Genomic DNA, 21,369 nt, shown 5'->3' with positions numbered 1-21,369 from the left:
ATTTGAGGTCCTTTGGGATTCCATATAAATTTTAAGATGAGTTTTTCCATTTCTACAACAAAACACCACTGGGATTTTGATGAGGATTGTACTGAATTTATAGATCACTTTGGGTAGTACTGTTATCTTCATATTAAGTCCTCAAATCCATAAATATGCAATGTGTTTCCATTTAAAAAAATACTTAAAAAGAATAAAACTTTCTACTTATCACGTTCTTACAAAAGTATTACATAAAAAATTCTGTACTTATTTGTATTTTTTCCCATCACCTTGAGCATTTATCATTTCTCTGTGTTACAAACATTCCAATTATACTGTTTTAGTTATTTAAAAATATACAATGAATCACTATTGACTGTAATCACCTTGTTGTGCTATCAAATGCTAGATCTTATTCATTCTATCTAATATATTCTTGTACCCATTAACCATTCTCAGTTCCCCCGCACACTCCACTACCCTTCCCGCCTCTGGTAACCATCATTCTACTCTCTATATTCCTGCCTTCATTGTTTGTTTGTTTTTGAGATGGAGTCTTGCTCTGTTGCCCAGGCTGGAGTGCAGTGGCATGATCTTGGCTCACTGTAACCTCCTCCTCTCGGGTTCAAGCGATTCTCCTGCCTCGGCCTCCCGAGTAGCTGGGGCTACAGGAGCCCGCCACCGCGCCTGGCTAATTTTTGTATTTTTTCGTAGAGATGGGTTTTCACCATCTTGGCCAGGCTGGTCTTGAACTGCTGACCTCATGATTCACCCACCTTGGCCTCCCAAAGTGCTGGGAATACAGGCATGAGCCACCGTGCCCAGCTACATTCATTGTTTTAATTTTTAGCTCCCACAAATAAGTGAGAATATGTGAATTTTGTTTTTCCCTGCCTGGCTTCTTCTACTTAACACAATGACCTCTAGTTCCATCCATGTTGTTGAAAATGACAGGATATCATTCTTTTTTTTTTGGCTGAATACTACTCCATTGTGTATATGTACCACATTTTCTTTATCCATTCAACTGTTGACGGACACAGGTTGCTTCCAAATCTTGGCTATTGTGAACAGTGCTACAATAAACATGGGAGTACAGGTTATCTTTTTGATACACTCATTTCCTTTCTTTTGGGTATATACCTATGAGTGGGATTGCTGGATCATATGGTTGTTCCATTTTTAGTTTTCTGAGGAACCTCCATACTGTTTTCCATAGTGGCTGTGCTTTTTATTTACAGTCCCACCAACAGTATATGAAGGTTCTCTTTTTCTCCACATCCTTGCCAGTATTCATCATTGCCTGTCTTCTGTATAAAAGCCACTTTCACTAGGGTGAGATGATGTCTCATTATAGTTTTCATATGCATTTCTTGATGATCAATGATGTTGAGCACCTTTTCATATACCTCCTTGCCATTTGTATGTGTTGAGAGATGTCTATTCAGATCTTTTGCCCACTTTTAACTTGGATGATCGGATTTTTTCCTATTGAGTTGTTTGAGCTCCTTGCATACTCTGATTATTCTGTACTTATTTAGATAAACTGTCTTTAAATATTATGTAGGATAGCTACTATTACATAAATGTCTCCTAAATTAAAATTGACATTGTTAATAATTCTTGAGTTAGAGATTTTAATAAGTATAAAAAACAATGCTTTCCAAAGTCTACTTTTTTACATAACATTTAACATTCCACTGAAGTTTTTTTTTTTTTTTTTAGACAGAGTCTTACTCTGTCACCCACGCTGGAGTGCAGGGGTGCAATCTCGGCTCACTGCAACCTTCACCTCCCAGGTTCAAGCAATTCTCCTGCCTCAGCCTCCCGAGTAGCTGGGACTACAGGTGCACGCTGTCACGCTAATTTTTTGTATTTTAGTAGAGACGCGGTTTCACTGTGTTGCCCAGGCTGGTCTTGAACTCCTGAGCTCAGGCAATCTGCCCACTTAGGCCTCCCGAAGTGCTGGGATTACAGGTGTGAACCACCATGCCTGGCCCCTGAATTTTTTTAATTTAATTTTTAAAAAATTTTTATCTTTCCTATGGTGCTAAATGTTAAATTGTTTATATAAAATAATTTAACATTTGTTTATAAAGGCAATTTAATTTTAAAATTGAAATAAATTACATTTGCATAAGTATTAAGTATATTTACTATTTTGTCAATTAAAAATGTGTTTGCTTAAAAACTGTCTACATGTACAATTCTGCCTATTTTTTTACTAAATAATGACTGGTGTAAATATATAATTATGAAATATTCTTTATTACTTGAATCATTAGGAATATTATGCATTTTTTTCCTGCTTTCTAATTGTTTATTATACGACTTCCAAAACCTGAAAGTTTCTTCCATTTCATGGCTTTCTCTCCTAAAGTGCTGACACAGTCATTCTGTGACAGATGCACGTTTAACAACCTTTTGCAGTTTACTGATCCTTGGGGAGACATGAAGAAGACTGTGTTAAAATTACTATGGTTGATTATTCAGTTAATATGAGTAAATTGATTATAAATTTGTGACTGGTATAGTCTGAAGTTTTCATAATGGAAACCAAAGATTTTGAGTTAAATGTTACTTTCTCATGTTGCTTAAACCAACCTTGTTTCTAGGGATTAGTAATAATGAAAGCAGATGTATTTCATATTAAATTATATTAGAAAATAAGCTTTTTGTATTCATGAGGCTAAAGATTATTTCTTACATTATGAAAATATTTATGAACTATGATGATATACTAATGGCCCTTTAATATTAATATAATAATGAGATAATTTATATAAATCTGAGAATTTTACTAATTATAAATTTATATAACTGAAAAACTATAAAAATTAGATTTCACAACTAGAAAACCAACAGAAAGTTGACAGTTTTTTAGTGAAAAATACATCGAAGTAGTACTAAATCCAAAAGATCAGTGTAGTGTACACAAAGAATCACACAACTGGTGTTTTTGTTACCTCCTTACTTTGATAGGTGTGGGGTTTCTTGGAATAATTTCAGGTAATATAGGAGATTTTTAATCAACATGGTGAAAGCAATTTGTTTTTTAAATTTCATTACTCATTAAACACTATTCATAACATTTTCATTTTAATCCTAGTTTTCTTTCTTTACAATAGAATAATTAAAGATTTAAGGGTATTAACATTTATAATCAGGGTTATGCACAAGCCAATTCAGAATTTTGAACTGTTCTTGCCTAAGTATCATTTGGCCTTCATTTTATAATAAAGTTTGTTCTTTAAATAGGTAATAACAGAAAACTATTACAGATTTGGGCTATCAGGAGGTAATGGGTGGCAGAATATGAAGCCACAAGGTGCCCATTATTGACATTCCACGAGTTACATCTTGTGCATGTTAAGTAATAATGAGGAAATGGGCAAGTACATATAGGAATGCTTTGTTAATACCGAGGTTTGTTAATACTGAGGTTTATGTAAAAGACTGGGTGAAAGTTTTGATCATCACTAAACATAGGCCTTTTATTGCTTAACCACTTATACTGTTCAGTTTTATCTCTCTGATATGACTGCTGCATCTTGAATATTCTTTTTGTTTTTCCCACGGTATCTAATTTAATCTTGGGCACACATTAGTAGTTTGAAAAATTAACAGTTGATCACAGATCTATGGGCACCATTCATTAGAGCAGTGGTCCCCAACCTTTTTGGCACCAGGGACCAGTTTCGTGGAAGACAATTTTTCCACAGACACAGGGGTGGGGTGGTGGGGGGATGGTTTCAGGATGAAACTGTTCCACCTCAGATCATCATCGTTAGATTCTCATTAGGAGTGTAACAACCTAGATCCCTCGCATGTGCAGTTCATAATAGGGTTCATGCTTCTATGAGAGGGTTCATGCTTCTATGAGAGGGTTCATGCTTCTATGAGAGAGTTCATAATAGGGTTCATGCTTCTATGAGAATCTGATCCTGCCCCTGATCTGGCAGGAGGTAGGGCTCTGGCATCTGGCTCAGGTGGAGGTACTGGTCTGAGGCCCAGGGGACCCCTGCATTAGAGGAACATAATTCAAAATCAAAATGACTGATAAAATTACCCAGTCCATAAGTCCTGTTCATGGGTCTATGGTTATCAGATGATAATATTTTTTTTTAGACGGAGTCTCACTCTGTCACCCAGGCTGGAGTGCAGTGGTATGATCTCTGCTCATGGCAACCTCCGCCTCCCAGGGTCAAGCAATTTTCCCGCCTCAACCTCCCGAGTAGCTGGGATTACAGGTGTGTGTCACCAGGCCCGGCTAATTTGTTTTGTGTGTATTTTTTAGTAGAGAGGGGGTTTCACTACCCTGTCAGGCTGGTCTTGAACTCCTGACCTCAGGTGATCCTCCTGCCTCGGCCTCCCAAAGTGCTGAGATTACAGGGGTGAGCCACCATGCCCAGCCAATAACATTTTAAGAACTCGATTTTACCTATGAGATTATCTGAAACATTCTGATTGAGAATTATTTGTGGCATATGTTATTGCATTGTTAAATAATAGTTCCTTGAGTATTTGACTATAACAAAAGAATACCATCTAGAGTAAAATAAAATTGAAAGATTTTACTATCATACAAAGAGAATTGCATAGAAAACATAATAATATACTCAAAATTTAATCATTGTTTTGTACTTAATTTGATTTTTTAGTTCTGCCACAATAACTTTAATTTTACCCTATCCATTCATTCATTTACAATTTTCTAGGCACCTCCTATTTACTTGGTTCTAACTGAGGCACTGGCAATACAATGGCACAGACAGACAAGAGTCCTGTCCTCATAGATCTTATATTCTGGGAGGAACTAGCCCATAAACAACAAGATGAGTGAATGGGGTGGGGTGTAAGAAAAAGCAAAATTAGGTGTTCTGGGAAGGCCTTTTTTTTTGGAGATGGAGTTTTGCTCTTGTTGCCCAGGCTGAAGCGCAATGGCGCAATCTCGGCTCACTGCAATCTCCGCCTCTCAGGTTCAAGTGATTCTCCTGCTGGGAAGGCCTTTTTGAAAAGTTAACATTTGATTGATGACTGAACAACAAATAGGAACCATGTGAATATTTGGTGGAAAAACAGCAATAGTACAGACCGTTCATTCAGGAATAATAACAAGACAAAAATGACCAGAATATAGTGCATAAGGGACAAATTGTATGAAGTAAAACTGGAGGGAGAGGCAGAGGTCAGTGGGAAAATGCCATGGTGAGGAGCTTGAACTTTATTGTAATTGCAATGAGAGGCCCCTGGATAGTGTCAGGATATGATCTGGTTTACTTTTTGAGAAGATCACTTTGGCTGCTCTGTAGAGAATGCATAGGGAGTGCTGAGGAAATCAATAATGAGAACAGAGAAACCAGGCTTGCTCTTTCAGCTATTAGGATTTAAGTCGTTACTTTATGTACATATGCACTTATTGGCTTTATTTTGGTTTAATATTTTAACACAGTTGCCTTGCCATTTTTTTTCAAAGTACTTACGCTTAATATATCCAGCCCTATTAATAACTTGTATTGCTCCAATATAGGTGGATTAATTTTCTTCAGCTCTTCTCCCTTTATCTGCTACCTGTTTTTAGACTTATAAGTACTTCAGATTTGCCCGTGAGTATTCTGTATTCTACTTCTGTTTCTTTTTGCTTAGGACAAAGGTAGCTAGGAGAGGGAGAGCTATACCAGGTTTCTGGTATCTCTTTCTCAGTTTTATTGGAAGAACTGTAGCGGACTCACTCTATTTAGTCAAGAGTATATCCTTTTCCTCTTGAGAGGTGCTCTTGGGCTTTGATGGATTCTTAGAATATCTAATTTTAATCAGCTTTATTTATCCTGTGGCTACCACCCTCCACTCAACCCAGATTTCCTTCACCTTTCTGCAGCAGCTTCCCCCACTCTCCCCGGGCCCTAGTGGGCAAATATGGAAAACCAGAGGGAGGGTTCATGTCTCTGAGGCCTTTGGGGTGCCTCTTTCACCTGGGCATTCCGCCTCTCAGATGATCTCATTTCTTACTATTTTACTGGATGTTCTCTTCTAATGAAGCCTAGTATGCCTGAAGATAATGTTCTGGGTTATTTTGGTTAGCTTTCCTCCCTGCCAAGAAAAACCAGAATGGCAAGCCCTGGTTCTTTTTATTCCTTCTGATTAAAAAACAAACAAACAAAAACCCACAATTGGTAGGGAAGAACTTGTCTCCTGAGGGATTTTCTAGGTCTTTTTCCTGAGCTACTAATTGCTCCCTCCATTTCCATCTCTCCAGATTGAGAGAATTAGGTTCAGTGTTTAGGCTTTTAATTAGTCCCCTTCCCTACTCTTCCCTTCACTGTACTGTTCCCATAAGCGAATAGAGAGCAGCCAAGCCAATTCCTGGAATACGTTACCTCTCTCTTTCCCTGACTGTCATTTTTCAGAGATTATGGTTATAATTCCATGCACAGATGTATAGATTCAATTATTATATTAGGTATAGAGGGTGTCAATAGGCCTGGGTAATCAAAAGGTTAGGGAAAAAAAGACAGCAGGAAAAGTGTTGGAGTAAAACTTCCATACCTTTTAGGAAAAGTCACAGAAAATGATTGCTGTAATATATGTTACATGCTATGTTAAGTCTATGCTAAGAGGTAATCTATGTCAGTAGTTCACAACCTGGGATGCATCTTGCTAGGCCCATTCTACACATATGTAGTATCAATGGTTAAGTACTATGTGGTGCCAGGCACTGTTCCAAGAACTTTACATACACAGAGACACATATCCATTTACTCATCTCTTCAGCCCTACAAAACAGAATTCAGTATTATCTTCATTTTATAGATGAAATGAATCACAGAGAGGTTAAATAACATGCCCAAGGTCATATAGCTGGAAAGTAATGAAACCAGAATTCAAATTCAGATAATCTGGCTACTTTGCACAGGTTTCAAAACAATACACCTATTTTCTCTACACACCAAAAATCTATATTGCTAATTTAAGCTAGAGTTGAGACCAAAATACTGAAATGGAGCCTCCCAGCTTCTAGATCTAACAGTGTCATTTTCATTAATTTTCACTTATTAAATGCTTATCTCACTCGAAAATCCCATACCTAGGAGGTAGGTATCATCTCAATTTTAAAGAAATGGCTCGAAAATGTAAAGCAAATTGGTGGCAGAACCAGCAGGGGAATCTGTGTCTTTCAACCTCCAAAGCCCCAGTTATAATGACTCTATTCAACTGTTATAATACAGAATGTTATTCCTTTGTAACATATATCTATTTTAACCTTTAAGTGATTTCTATTAAACTCCAAATAAGCTCATTCTGATGTACTGCAATAATTTTCTTATTCTGAATTATCTGTTAAAAGTTATTTTAAGAAAAGTACTTAGGCCTAATTTTACATAGAGAATGCTAAAGAATAATTCTTAGGGCAGAAATCCATGGTTGGAATGATTTGTGTTTGAATTAGGACATACAGGACTTGTCTAGGCATGCTGTAATACTAGTTTTGTGAAACTCTGGTGTAATAAATAGCTACTTTATCTAAACCAATGTTATTTACTACACTAAAAAAAGACAATTAAGATCTTAGCCAGGAAAACTAACACATACATTGAACTCTTCCTACATTCTTTTATGTTCTAACACTCAGTTGCTATCTCTAAACTTTTGGTTTGCATATGAAAACCAGTAAATCACAACAAACCTATATTCTGAAAAATTTATATTTAGAAGAACCAATGCTTTAGGAAAAAGTATTACTTTATAAGGTAATATTTTTCTAGAAACATACACTTACTTCTGCTTTTTTACGAGCTTCCATAGCTTTCATAAGCATCATGTGTTGTCGCCTTCGCTCTCGTTCCTATTAGGCCAGATAAAATGCGGAAAATAACTCAACCACAATTAACAGTTTGATTTTCCAATAAAAAACAAAAACAAAAACAAAACAAAAACTCAGTATAGCATGTTTAGCATTTATAGACAAGTCACAGTAAATACTAAATATAAGACAAGAATGGCCAGTCTGTGCATGTTTTAGTTCAGGTTTAGAAAGCAAATACAAGAACAATCAAAAGCAAAAAGGTAAAGCAATGAACATGGAGACAGTGTAAACAGAAGCATACAAGATTTACTTATGGTCAGTTGTGATGCTCCTTCAAAAGCTGGCAGAACAAAAAGCATAATGGTTGGCTGGAACAGGTCAGTTACCTTACATCTGCTATTAGAAAAACCACAAATACTATGGCCAATTAAACTAAAGGTTGTGTTGTTCTTAAAATTTTAGATCAGGAAGAAATTGATTTATAGTCACTTTAACTTCATGATTTTAGAGTTGGTTATTTTCAGTACAAAATCATTTTGCAAATCCAATAAGCCACCAACAAATTAGAGTTTTTTTAAGGCTTTTATACCAATTTAGTTAAACTAGTCTTGTTTCACATAAAACACCAATGAAATGGGATATTCCTATTTACTGATGTCTGCCACCTGATACACTATTTAAAGCCACAAAAGCTGCACCATGGGCTAACAGGTGGAATCTTAAAGGCACAGTATGAAAATCAGGTAAGCACTAGTTTAATTTGACATTCTCACTTTACTTTTAAAATAAAAAAATCACATATTTATAATATCTAATTGTTTTTTTGTTTAAGCATATTTGGTTTCTCCAAAGGGATATTTCTAAAATTATTTCTAAAATTTGTCTATGAAACCAGAATATATTTCATATTCTCTCATCAAGCAAACTCAAAATTCCCACTGTATTCAATGGCAGTTTTGCATCTAGAATGATGGGAGAATATGGGTCATAATTATATCTAATTGTATAGTGATCCAACTTTCTTTGTGACATCAGTAATGTAAATTTTTAGAGAGCAGCCTTATTTAAGGCTTGTACAATTCAATGTAAAATCTTGGAGATGCATCATATTTCTTTATAGACAGACAAGCAGATGTATGCAATGCACTGTGCTGTAAAGCCATGCAGCAGTATGTAATATGACAGCAGCCAGTGCTACACTTTATGCATTGCTATGACAACCATATCACAACCAAATCACAATGCGGTGTTAGATGTACAAAAATAAACATACCCATACCATATCTAGTCTATGCCTCTCCAACTCCTGGTAGAAAGAGTTGGCACAACATTATGAAACAGAAATCACAGAGTCATAAAACCAATTTTTTAACCCCCCAAAAAGACACCAATACCAAAGCAAGGCAATAAACTGTAGGCTGAAGGAAAAACTTAAGCAGAAATTATATCAGAAATTTTAAAGAACATATTTTGAAGATTTTCCCCCAAATAGGTTTAAGCAATATTATAAAATGTACATTCAACAGTTGTACAACTATACATATACAGACCTGATGTTTCAGAAGAACAGCTTGTTGTCTTCTCATTTCTTTTTCCTTAAAAATAAGAAACTTTTAATACATGATTTTTAGAGAAGTTTAGAACATGCTAAAAGTATTAAAAGTTCCTTTTCTGAGATTCTATAGTCTTCCATTAGGTTGAACCATATGAAATGGCCAATATTCAATTATTTTTTACTTATAAAATGTCAATTTGATTTTGTATGCTTCTACCTAACAAATATTTACACAGAAATCATATAATATGGTAAATATGGCAGCAAGGATCTTTCTTCAGTAGTCATTTTAACTTAAAATTTAATGAATGACTGACCTAACTGCATACTTCAATGGCACATTCATTGAACTAACTAGCTAGATGGTCAGAGCCTATCAGATATAACCCACACACATATTTTTTAATCAGTTTAATACATTACGGTGCAACCCTCAAATCTAGCTGATTAGAACTCTCTCCATTCTGAATATAAACTCTCAAATATACTCTATAATTAACATCATTTTTTTTCATTTCTATACACTACGTATGAATTAAAGTGACAAAAACTAGGCAATCACTGTGAAATTTTCATGTCCACCTATAATTCAGGGCACCATTCCAAGGGGATGGGGCTTAAGGCAAACCATTCTAGGAATGTCACCAATCTCAGTATTTTTATAAAGGTAAAATATGGATGAAATTAATATTAACGGCAGACATGAAAAGGTAGAAATTTAAAAAATAAAGTAAGAGAGTCTATGTAGAAAAAATAAACAGTTCCCTGGCTTTACAAAGTATAATTGTGGTGGCTGTTTCAGTCCCAGTAGGCTCACCCAGCTACCCCCTTTCAGTATTCAGTTACTGGTGGATGGCAAAGTAGGGGAGGGGAGGAAGGGGACAACTCTCCTATACCCCATACCAGGAAATCAGAACAAAACACCCCCAAATACTTGAAGTTAAAATAATTAAAAGCAGCTAATTTTATTATTGGTAAATAACAGTTGATGAAGTTTGGCTTTTTTTCTGTAGGCTTTTCATTTTTAATACATAAAACAGTTGCTGAATATTAACAAAAAAAAGTTATAAAGGGGAGAATCAGATTGAGACTCAAATATAAACATACCTATACCATATCTAGTCTATGCCTAAACATAAACATAAACATAAATAACACACAAGACAGTTTGGGGGGGTCATTCTTATCTAGCAAAACTACATACAGGTATTAAGCAACAATTTACATTTCTGATTTGATGTCTCCTAAAGAGCTCAAAGCATTACAAAAAACCCTGCATAATAAAATAAAAATACGCATACAATGTACATACAAATAAAAACATACACTATACACATGTTGTATCTGCTAAACATATTTTCAGATAGTCATTTTGAAGAAAGCTATTTTTTCATAAAATTGATGTCAGTATAATATAGTTTTTATTTTTCAAAAATAAAAACTCTGATTCTCATCTAAACTAACCTTTATTCGTTTCTCGGCCTCCAATAATTTGGCATTTGCCGCTTCTTCCTTCTTTTTCTTTTTAGCCTGTGCATGCAAAACAGGTCTCAAAGTCATGCAACAGCACCACTACAACTTGCAAATAATGTCAGACTTGAAATGAAGCTACATGTCTCACAAGGTACGAAACAGTATGTAACATATATGTAGACAATTACAGATTTCCCCCCAGTTAACATTATGTTTAACATAATAATTTTGTTTCTAATTTATAGATTAGCATTAGAATACACAAAAATTTCTTAGATTCATAAGAATATGACAGCTTTTCTTCTTCAAGCTTTGTTAAAAGTCTGAAATAATTGAGTGTTTATATTCTTTTACCTTAAAATTTAATCACAGAAAAGTGATTTTGTCACTTATTGTTTTTCTGATTTTAAAAGTAAAACATAATCACTGTAAAACACTTAGAAAACAGAAGATTTTAATTAATAAATAAAAATTATTTCAAGAATTAGTAATATTTGAGAATGAACCTGTTAACTTTATTTAAAATTTATTTTTAATACTTGAAAATTTGAGATAAAGAAATTCATTATTGGTTTATGTCTATTAAGTGAAACATATTAAGTCTGATTTTCCCCATCTCTGTACAGTGTGGTTAAGTTCAAGTGTTTTTTTTTTTTTATTATTATTATACTTTAGGTTTTAGGGTACATGTGCACAATGTGCAGGTTTGTTACATATGTATCCACGTGCCGTGTTGGTTCACATAGAATGAAAACTTGTAATCTCATCTTTCATGAGGCACAATCTGACTATTAAGATCATGCTATTTATCAAACATAAGCTTCATAATCTTAAAATCATTAACTGTGTAGAAGTTTCATAACTAGTAGTTACCGTCAGTTTACTTTAAAATAAAAACATTTTCAATTTCTGATTTTTAAAATTAATTTCAAATGGGTAGGAAAAAATGTGTGTGTTTCTAGAAGGAATAAAACTGTAATAGAGAAAACCTCAGCTATCTGGAGCCCTCAGGGAATAAATTGTTCTATAAAGCAGCAGTTTCCAGAATGGTGGAGAAGTTGTAATAAATTTAAACATGAAAAGTTTATTTTCACTCTTTTAGATGGAAATAATTTTGAGACATGCCTGCTTAGACACAGTACACTAAACGTAATTTGGCGTTTTCTTGATGACTCAGGGCAATTATTTTCAACATCAGTTATACTGCACAGCTCCAAAGAGTAATGCCTTTGGGCTATTAAGGTTTTGAAAATTGCTTGCTATTCAAATAAAAGATTACAGGCTGTTGCTAGGCTTTTCAGTTCCTATATATGCTAGCTGAAGTTTCCCTGTATTTTTTCCTTGCTGTCTTTTGCCTATTACTTTTGCTGTTGCCAACAGATGTCCTCTATCTCTATTCTAATTAGCCTTGCAGGGAAGAGGGATATGCTAGAAACCAGAAAAACAATCTGATAAAACTTTGTATATTTGCAATTTACTTTTACTTTTGAAACGTTACTTCTGTAAACATTTGTTTCTAAACTAAAAGTAAGTATCAGACTATAACTATAAGCCCTAATGATTTTTCTTTTGTTGTTTACTTTTATACAAGTAAAACATTTTAGCGCATGAACTTTATGACAACTCCACTGACTGTGCAGTTTTCCTGTTTCTTTTGTCTCATTTTGTATATCTTTACTGTTGGGATTAGATTAGCTTGCTAAATAAGGCTCAGATAAAGTTTTATTCTATGCAGAATGTTTAAAGAGAATATCTGACAAACATATTAATTTGTGTGATAAAACATGCACGCAAAATATTTATTTTTGCAGACTTAAAAATATATGGCTATATTACTTTAATTATATTAAATTTAAGAATTCTACCTCTAGAATTTGCTGAGCTCGAAGTTCTTTTTCCATTCTGATTTGCTGTATTCTCTTAATTTTTTCCTGTAGGAAAAGTTATGATAACTTGAGATAATAAAATAAACTATCTGAATAAAGAGTATTTGAGTGGAATCAAATAATTAAAAATATAAGTACAGGCCGGGCGCAGAGGCTCATGCCTGTAATCCCAGCACTTTGAGAGGCCGAGGCGGGCGGATCACAAGGTCAGGAGATCGAGACCATCCTGGATAACACAGTGAAACCTCGTCTCTACTAAAAATATAAAAAAAAATTAGCCGGGCTTCGTGGTGGGCGCCTGTAGTCCCAGCTACTCAGGAGGCTGAGGCAGGAGAATGGCGTGAACCCGGGAGGCGGAGCTTGCAGTGAGTCGAGATGCGCCACTGCACTCCAGCCTGGGCGAGAGTGAGACTCTGTCTCAAAATCAAAAAAAAAAAAAAAAGTACAAAATTACCAAAGGCTGGACATAAAAATTTCATTATTTAGTATAAAACCATATATATTTTCATGTCTGAAATTAATATGATTTGATAAGGTTTCTCACAGTAATTTGTAAAATGCAAATGCTAAATAAACAGAAACTCAATGAACCAAGCTGATTAAACTATATAGCCTGAAGATCTTTATAGATATTTGTAGTTACAAATAATACTTAACTTGAAATAATATAGGACTGAATAGCAGAAAAATCATGTATCAGCAGTCAGAAAACATACAGCCAGTTCTGGATTACAGTCATTTATTGAATGGTCTTGAGCAAATAATAACTATTCTTCTATGAAGTAGTGAGAGGTGTTTGCCCTTTCTCATTTGTCACAATTAAATAAAATGCTTTAAAAAGTATATAGTGACACAACTGTAACATTATTATTAACAATAATTTCCATTCTAAAATTTATTTCACATGTTGAATAGCATGATAATATAACATTGCTTTTAATTACCACAATTAGCCCATTTCAGAAATAACCTGTAACATTATTTTAAAAATTATTAATTATAATTTAACATTCCAGTGAATTATTTGTAGGACATAATTGGGGTACACATTGTCTAAATTTAATGAACTGGTTATTGGATATGTTTTATAACTTAGTGATCATATAAATTTTGATAAAAATTTACATTTTAACTTAAAAAATTATCTCATATTCTATAAACACATTCTTAGCAATTTCATGTTCCTTAATCCATTCAAAAGTCCCAAATTGGCATTGATGAGAATAAATACAAGTTAAAAAAGAAAATTCAAAGTTTCCTACTTGAAAATTGTACTTATCCTAGAATTTCCAGGGCCAACACATTTTATACACCTGTATTTCACAATGCCTGCTCCCATCTCCAGATGCTAGCTGTACCTATTGAAGCGATACATTAATATGCATTTTAATTTTTTTAATGTACACTGATGTTATTGATTCCCTGCAGGATTCTACTGCAGGATGATGAAATTTTAGGAATTACTGTTTTGATTTTACAAGACTGATCACATTCTTTGATTTTGGTGATCCTATCTTGGTACTGAATATTAATTGTAGGCTGTCAAAAATAAAAACCCCAAAGTGGGCCAGGCACTGTGGCTCACACCTGTAATCCTAGCACTCTGGGAGGCCGAGGCAGGCAGATCACCTGAGGTCAGGAGTTCGAGAAACAAACAGTGCTAGGTGGTGAAACCCCATCTCTACTAAAAATGCAAAAAATTAGCTGGGTGTGGTGATGCATGCCTATAATCCCAGCTACCTGGGAGGCTGAGGCAGGAGAATTGCTGGAACCCAGGAGGCGGAGGCTGCAGTGAGCAGAGATCGTGCCACTGAATTCTAGCCTGGGCAACAGAGGAAGACTCTGTCTAAAAAACAAACAAACAAACAAACAAAACAAAACAAAACAAAAAACAAAAAAACCCAAAACCCCAAAGTGTATCTTTTGTGTAATTTCCAAATCTTAGAAAAGATTGATCCATATTTGAAGTATTTATTTGAATTAGAACTTGATATCTGAGAAAAGTATACTCTTGATCTAACTTTTCTGCTCTTGTCAATTATAACATTATAAGGTGCTATGTTTTCAAGTCAGCAAAAGTCACTCATTGTTCTCTTATGCACAGATAGGCAGGGAACCTTGGGGCTTATGTACACAGTCTAAAGCTTTACCTTAAGTATTCAAGTGACTTTTATATATATCCATATATATTTGGTAGTGTTACCATTAGCATGTAGATAAACATGGTAAATTATTATAATACTGGTTAACTTTATAATGTTGAGTACTCAGCCACTGAGCCGGTCACTTTACATTTAATATCTTGTCAATCATTAAAAAATCATAGAAGCTTAAATTATCTTCTTTTTACATAAGAGAAAACTGAGGTTCTCAGAAAGTAAATATTTTGTCTAAAGTCCAATACTTAGTAAATATAGAGTCCTCGTCAGATCCCAATGCCTGTGTGCCTCCTGCTTTGTAATAATGTTTCTGAAATCTTCCAGAAAACTGTCTTAAAGAATATCTGGTGAGATTTTTGGTCTACTAGGTGGAAAAAATAATCCAAAGGATGACAACACATGTACTATTTTATTCTAGATCAAATGCTGACTTTAAAATAGACCCTATATAACAGAGAGTATGAGTAGAATTACTCTATACTTTGATTCACTTTGCTGAATCAGATAAATGAGATGGTATTTTCAGATTGGCCTCAGATAAATATCTTGATAAATATTAAGACCAGTTCATTTGCATTAATATTGCTGGATACTTTGGAGCTCAATGCTTTTTCAATGAGTAGCAAAGACCATGTGGATTTAGGTTGTAGCTACTGTTAAGACTTTAGGATCATAAAGCTGAATTTAAAGTACTGATGGGATCTAATGAGTCTCCAGCCATTAGTAAATAGAATAAGCTATAAAACTTTTTAAATAAAAGTATAACAGAAACAACAGTATTTCACTTAAAAATGAAATATGAACTTATTTTTTCATATATACTCTTTAGTAAATATATTTTAACGAATGCATTCACTAGCCTATTTCAGGTCAATCTTACAATGTCTAGCAGTCACAATTAACAAACGAAGGATGGAATTGAAGTTTACAACTGCTACTTTAAATTATGGTGGTAAAAGAGTATACTGTGTAGTTGGATGTTTTATATTTATCTTTAAAAAGTTGAGCATGTGTTTTGTTGCCAGTCACTGCAGTAGGCACTTTATGTTCATTATCTCATTTATTCAGATATTGCAGTTAACTTCTTTTATGATGGAAGAAATAAAGACTTAAGGGTTAAGCCATTCATCTAAGGTCACAAAATTATTAAGTAGCAAAGCCCATATTTAACTGTAGGCTGACTGACTACAAACTTAAATCCTAAATCCCAACTCTGTATCAACTTCTTTAGTCAGATTGCTTTAGTTAATACGGGAAGAAACCTTAGAGAAAACCACATCAAATCCAACCCAAGCCATTTATTTAGCAGGTATTTATATAGTAACATAACTGATTTCATTTCATTCTCAGAAATAATTACATGCTTCCTAATATTTTTAAAAGAATAGTACTTTCTCCCCATTTCCTTTCTGCTTTAATGTTACCATGAATATGAGGAGGTGGGAGAGTAGTTTACACATTCTCATCTTAAATGAAGCTGAATACCTTCTCACTTAATGTTTACCTATGAAAATTTAAAAATTAATTCGCTTACCTAAACTTAATTTTGAAAATCACATGGGGAGAAATATTGTACATACAAGACAGAGAACTCTGGATTTGCTAAAATAATGCTCTCATCAATTTTTTTTTTTTTTTTGCAGTGGCAACTTTTAAGTAACCCTGAAAGTATTAGAAGCAATGAAGGCAAATCTTACTTCGTATAACTTAAATTTAATTTTCTACTAATATTTTACATGTTTAAGAAAAACAAGCTTATATTAAAATTTGAACATTCGAGCAATATACTTCATTGACTGATACATTAATTTAAAAATTCTGAAAATTGTTCAAGATATCAACTTATACAAATTCTACCAGGATATTAAAGTACTTACACAAATTTACTGTTTGGTAATCATTTCTTTAAACACTTGGAAGTAGAAGACTTTATTAAAAAGGTAAAATTTTAATTAATAGAAGATAGCAACTTTCTAAAGACACAAACATTAATGTGAAATATAGTTATTTAAGAAATCAAAAATAATGTGCATTACTAACAAATCCTCAAAATAAGTCCCATATTTTAAAAGTCAGTTCCAATGCATACACATACCTGCTGTTTCATAATCTTTATCTGTTCTTTTTGCTTCCGCTTCTCCTCAGCAGCCATTATTGCTACAACAAGAAACCAAAGGATAGATATCATCAAAAAGGGAATGAAGAAAAGAAACCTTTTATGAATTCCCCAGTACTAACTCTTCAAGTTTATGTCACATTTAAATCACTCACCTTGTTGTTTTTTGGCTTCTTTAGCAACCCGAGCCTGTTCCTGCTTTTGAAGTTTTCTCAAAAGCTTTATTTGTGCTGCTTGTCTGGCTATTTCTGAAAAACACAAAATTTCAAAGAATATTAACAACTTTGTGTAACTACTAACCAAAAACAATAACTGTGTGAAAATGTTATCACCATAAAGGATATAATTATTATTATTTTTTTTGAGATGAAGCCTTGCTCTGTTGTCAGGCTGGAGAGCAGTGGTGTCATCTCGGTTCACTGCAATCTCTGCCTCCCAGGTTAAAGCGATTCTCCTGCCTCAGCCTCCCAAGTAGCTGGGATTACAGGCACGCACCACCACACCCAGCTAATTTTTGTATTTTTAGTAGAGATGGTGTTTCACCATGTTGACCAGGATGGTCTCGATCTCCTGACCTCGTGATCTGCCCGCCTCGGCCTCCCAAAGTGCTGGGATTACAGGTGTGAGCCACCACTCCCAGCCGAGGATATAATATTTAAGAAAATTGCCTAAGGTCAGACAGATACCAAGTAGAAGAGTGGTGTGGTAGACAACGTCATGTTCATTCCAACAGAAACTGAATGTTCATTCCAACGGAAATAATCAAATTATTTCATCAAATATGATCCCATATCTAGGACTACATAAAAATGAGGTTTCTTTTAATCTTTATCAGAGAGGCTTATTTAAGTACACTTTTTTCACATTTCAAGTAAACCCCACTTAGTGGGAAAATAGCTGCTAATATTTTAAGACTTGTAATGTAGCTTCAGTCTTAACATATAAAAAAAAGAAAGACTCTCAGTTAAAACAAATACAAAGTCCCCTGCCACCCAAACTTAGTATTTCAATTAGCTATAATGGTTAAGTTCCTGAATCCAGTGGTATTTTCATTTATGAAGGAGAGGGACTAAATCTCCTAAATAAAAGGAAAGGAGAATTTCAATGACTTTTAAAGACAACCTAGTTCTTATAATCTTCAAGGACACATGTATGAAACTAGGGTAGATGAACAAAATTAACGGCCCCAATTCTTCATTCCTCCTTTTATCCATGACATTTGTAATGTGACTTTGGAGCAATTCCCATCAAGAGATGGAATATATTTTCCCGTCCCTTGATTCTGAACTCAACCATGTGATTTTCCATGGTTAAGAGGATGTTAGCAGTTGTGATGAAAACAGAGCTTGAAAGTTTAGTTGTATTCTTTCTGCTTTTGTTCTTGTGCTTTGCCCAAGACTGAAGATATGATCTGGGGGCTAGGCTATCGGGAGATTGGGACACAGGGAGCCAGTTGACCCCACAAATGTGAACAAGCCCAGCCAAGATAAGCAAAGCTGCTTAGCTAATTTCCAGCTGATTCCATGTGCACAAGTGATTAAGACAGTGTTGTATGCTACTAAGGTTTGGTGGTTGTTACCAAGCATTACTGTGGCAAAGGGTATAACAGACACAGAAACCATGTAATATCCTTGCTTTCTTCTGCTGGCAAACTTGGTCTGAATACTTCTAACTCTAAAAGTGGTGTATAATATTACTCATATAATCATTTTAGAAAGCATCACTTTGTATTATACATTGTTTAAATTTTGTAGCCACTGAACAAAGAAACCTAAATTATGTTCATTGAGAAGGAACACAATTGCTAACACATGAATCACTTGAGCTCTAAAAATTTCCACCATTTATTGATTGCAGGCACTATTGTGCTAAATTTTTCTTTTTCTTTCTGTTTTTTGAAACGGAGTCTTGCTCCGTTGCCCAGGCTGGAGTGCAGTAGCGCGATCTTGGCTCACTGCAAGCTCCATCTCCTGGGTTTACGGCATTCTCCTGCCTCAGCCTCTCGAGCAGCTGGGACTACAGGCGCCCGCCACCACACCCGGCTAATTTTTTGTATTTTTAGTAGAGACGAGGTTTCACTGTGTTATCCAGGATGGTCTCGATCTCCTGACCTTGTGATTCGCCTGCCTCGGCCTCCCAAAGTACTGGGATTACAGGCGTGAGCCAGTGTACCTGGCCTGTTGTGTTAAATTTACACCACCTTGTTTAATGTTCACAGCTACTTTATAAGATCAACATGATTGCCCCGCTTACACATAAAATAACTAAGGCTCCTAGAGGTTAAACAGCATAGCCAAGAAAAAAACCCAGGACTGGCTGGGCACAGTGGCTCATGTCTATAATCCCAGCACTTTGGGAGGCTGAGGTAGGTGGATCACTTGAGGTCAGGACTTCGAGTCCAGCCTGGCCAACATATGAAGCCCCCGCCCTTACTAAAAATACAAAAATTAGCCAGGCGTGGTGGTGGGCACCTGTCATCCCAGTTACTTGAGAGGCTGAAGCAGAAGAACTGCTTGATCCTGGGAGGAAGAGGTTGTAGTGAGCTGAGATTGCACCACTGCACTCCAGTGAGACTCTGTCTCAAAAAAAACCCCAAAGAAACCCCAGGACTTTCTGACTCCACAGTCTATATGCCACTATCTCTAAAAATCTTTAAGCAAAGTTTAAATGCCTTAAGATTTTAGCTAAGAACGTAACTGTAGGTCCTCATAATAGCTGAAGTGAAGTTGGTCACTATGGCCAGTTTTCTATCACTGAGACTTTTAAAAAGGAGAAGAGATGAAAAAAGTTGAATTTCATCTAGTAAACTGCAAGTGTTAATGAAAAATAAAATGGAAGATGATGATAAAGTATTATCTCCAACGTCCCAACCATTTTCAATATTAGGAGGTTACAGGCATCATCAAAAATTCCTGGGTCACAGAAAAAAGATCTCCTGTTCACTAAATACTCCGGGACTTAAAAACTTATAAACTGACCTTCAGGGTCAGCAATCTCTGATAATAATATGGGTGAAGAATATTATTCTCATCTATAATAATGCCAGATAAATTTCTTTAACATTAAGAATTGAAAGTTTTGAATTCTACGATAGAGGCCTGACTGTCTTGAGATGTAAAGATGTGCTGATAAAAATGTTTCCTAGAAAATATGGCATAAGTATGGTCTTTTGCTGCAAGCTAAACTGATATTCTCTAATATAAGTTTAACTTTTAATAAGAAAATTCTTTTTTTTTTGTATTTTTCATCACCAATTTTTTTTTATTATAATTTAGGTTTTAGGGTACATGTGCACAATGTGCAGGTTTGTTACATATGTATCCATGTGCCATGTTGATTTCCTGTACCCATTAACTTGTCATTTAGCATTAGGTATATCTCCTAATGCTGTCCCTCCCCCCTCCCCCCACCCCACAACAGTCCCTGGAGTGTGATGTTCCCCTTCCTGTGTCCATGAGTTCTCATTGTTCAATTCCCACCTATGAGTGGGAACATGCGGTGTTTGGTTTTTTGTCCTTGCGATAGTTTACTGAGAATGATGTTGTCCAGTTTCATCCATGTCCCTACAAAGGACATGAACTCATCATTTTTTATGGCTGCATAGTATTCCATGGTGTATATGTGCCACATTTTCTTAATCCAGTCTATCGTTGTTGGACATTTGGGTTGGTTGCAACTCTTTGCTATTGTGAATAGTGCTGCAATAAACATACGTGTGCATGTGTCTTTATAGCAGCATGATTTATAGTCCTTTGGGTATATACCCAGTAATGGGATGGCTGGGTCAAATGGTATTTCTAGTTCGAGATCCCTGAGGAATCGCCACACTGACTTCCACAATGGTTGAACTAGTTTACAGTCCCACCAACAGTGTAAACGTGTTCCTATTGCTCCACATCCTCTCCAGCACCTGTTGTTTCCTGATTTTTTAATGATGGCCATTCTAACTGGTGTGAGATGGTATCTCACTGTGGTTTTGATTTGCATTTCTCTGATGGCCAGTGATGATGAGCATTTCTTCATGTGTTTTTTGGCTGCATAAATGTCTTCTTTTGAGAAGTGTCTGTTCATGTCCTTTGCCCACTTTTTGATGGGGTTGTTTGTTTTTTTCTTGTAAATTTGTTTGAGTTCATTGTAGATTCTGGATATTAGCCCTTTGTCAGATGAGTAGCTTGCAAAAATTTTCTCCCATTCTATAGGTTGCCTGTTCACTCTGATGGTAGTTTCTTTTGCTGTGCAGAAGCTCTTTAGTTTAATGAGATCCCATTTGTCAATTTTGGCTTTTGTTGCCATTGCTTTTGGTGTTTTAGACATGAAGTCCTTGCCCACGCCTATGTCCTGAATGGTATTGCCTAGGTTTTCTTGTAGGATTTTAATGGTTTTAGGTCTAACAT

At 35.1% G+C, this 21,369-nt stretch overlaps 1 protein-coding gene across 4 annotated transcripts in view; it reads right to left on the bottom strand.

Moving 5' to 3' along the window:
- Positions 1-21,369, bottom strand: part of BAZ2B (bromodomain adjacent to zinc finger domain 2B) — a 385,701-nt gene that overhangs the window by 90,958 nt on the left and 273,374 nt on the right. For all 4 annotated transcript variants that reach the window (XM_058441739.1, XM_058441732.1, XM_058441742.1 and 1 more), the window contains 7 exons: positions 17,131-17,223; positions 16,955-17,016; positions 12,680-12,745; positions 10,806-10,871; positions 9,337-9,381; positions 9,060-9,092; positions 7,760-7,825 (listed from right to left, as the gene is read on the bottom strand). In XM_058441739.1, coding sequence (XP_058297722.1) covers positions 7,760-7,825; positions 9,060-9,092; positions 9,337-9,381; positions 10,806-10,871; positions 12,680-12,745; positions 16,955-17,016; positions 17,131-17,223 — 431 coding nt within the window. The remainder of the gene's footprint in view (positions 1-7,759; positions 7,826-9,059; positions 9,093-9,336; positions 9,382-10,805; positions 10,872-12,679; positions 12,746-16,954; positions 17,017-17,130; positions 17,224-21,369) is intronic.

This window comes from Hylobates moloch, unplaced genomic scaffold (assembly GCF_009828535.3).
Source record: "Hylobates moloch isolate HMO894 unplaced genomic scaffold, HMol_V3 SCAFFOLD_1, whole genome shotgun sequence".
In the NCBI taxonomy this organism is placed as follows: domain Eukaryota; kingdom Metazoa; phylum Chordata; class Mammalia; order Primates; family Hylobatidae; genus Hylobates; species Hylobates moloch.
Note: the sequence above shows the minus strand (reverse complement) of the source record. Positions and strands in the feature narration are given on the sequence as shown.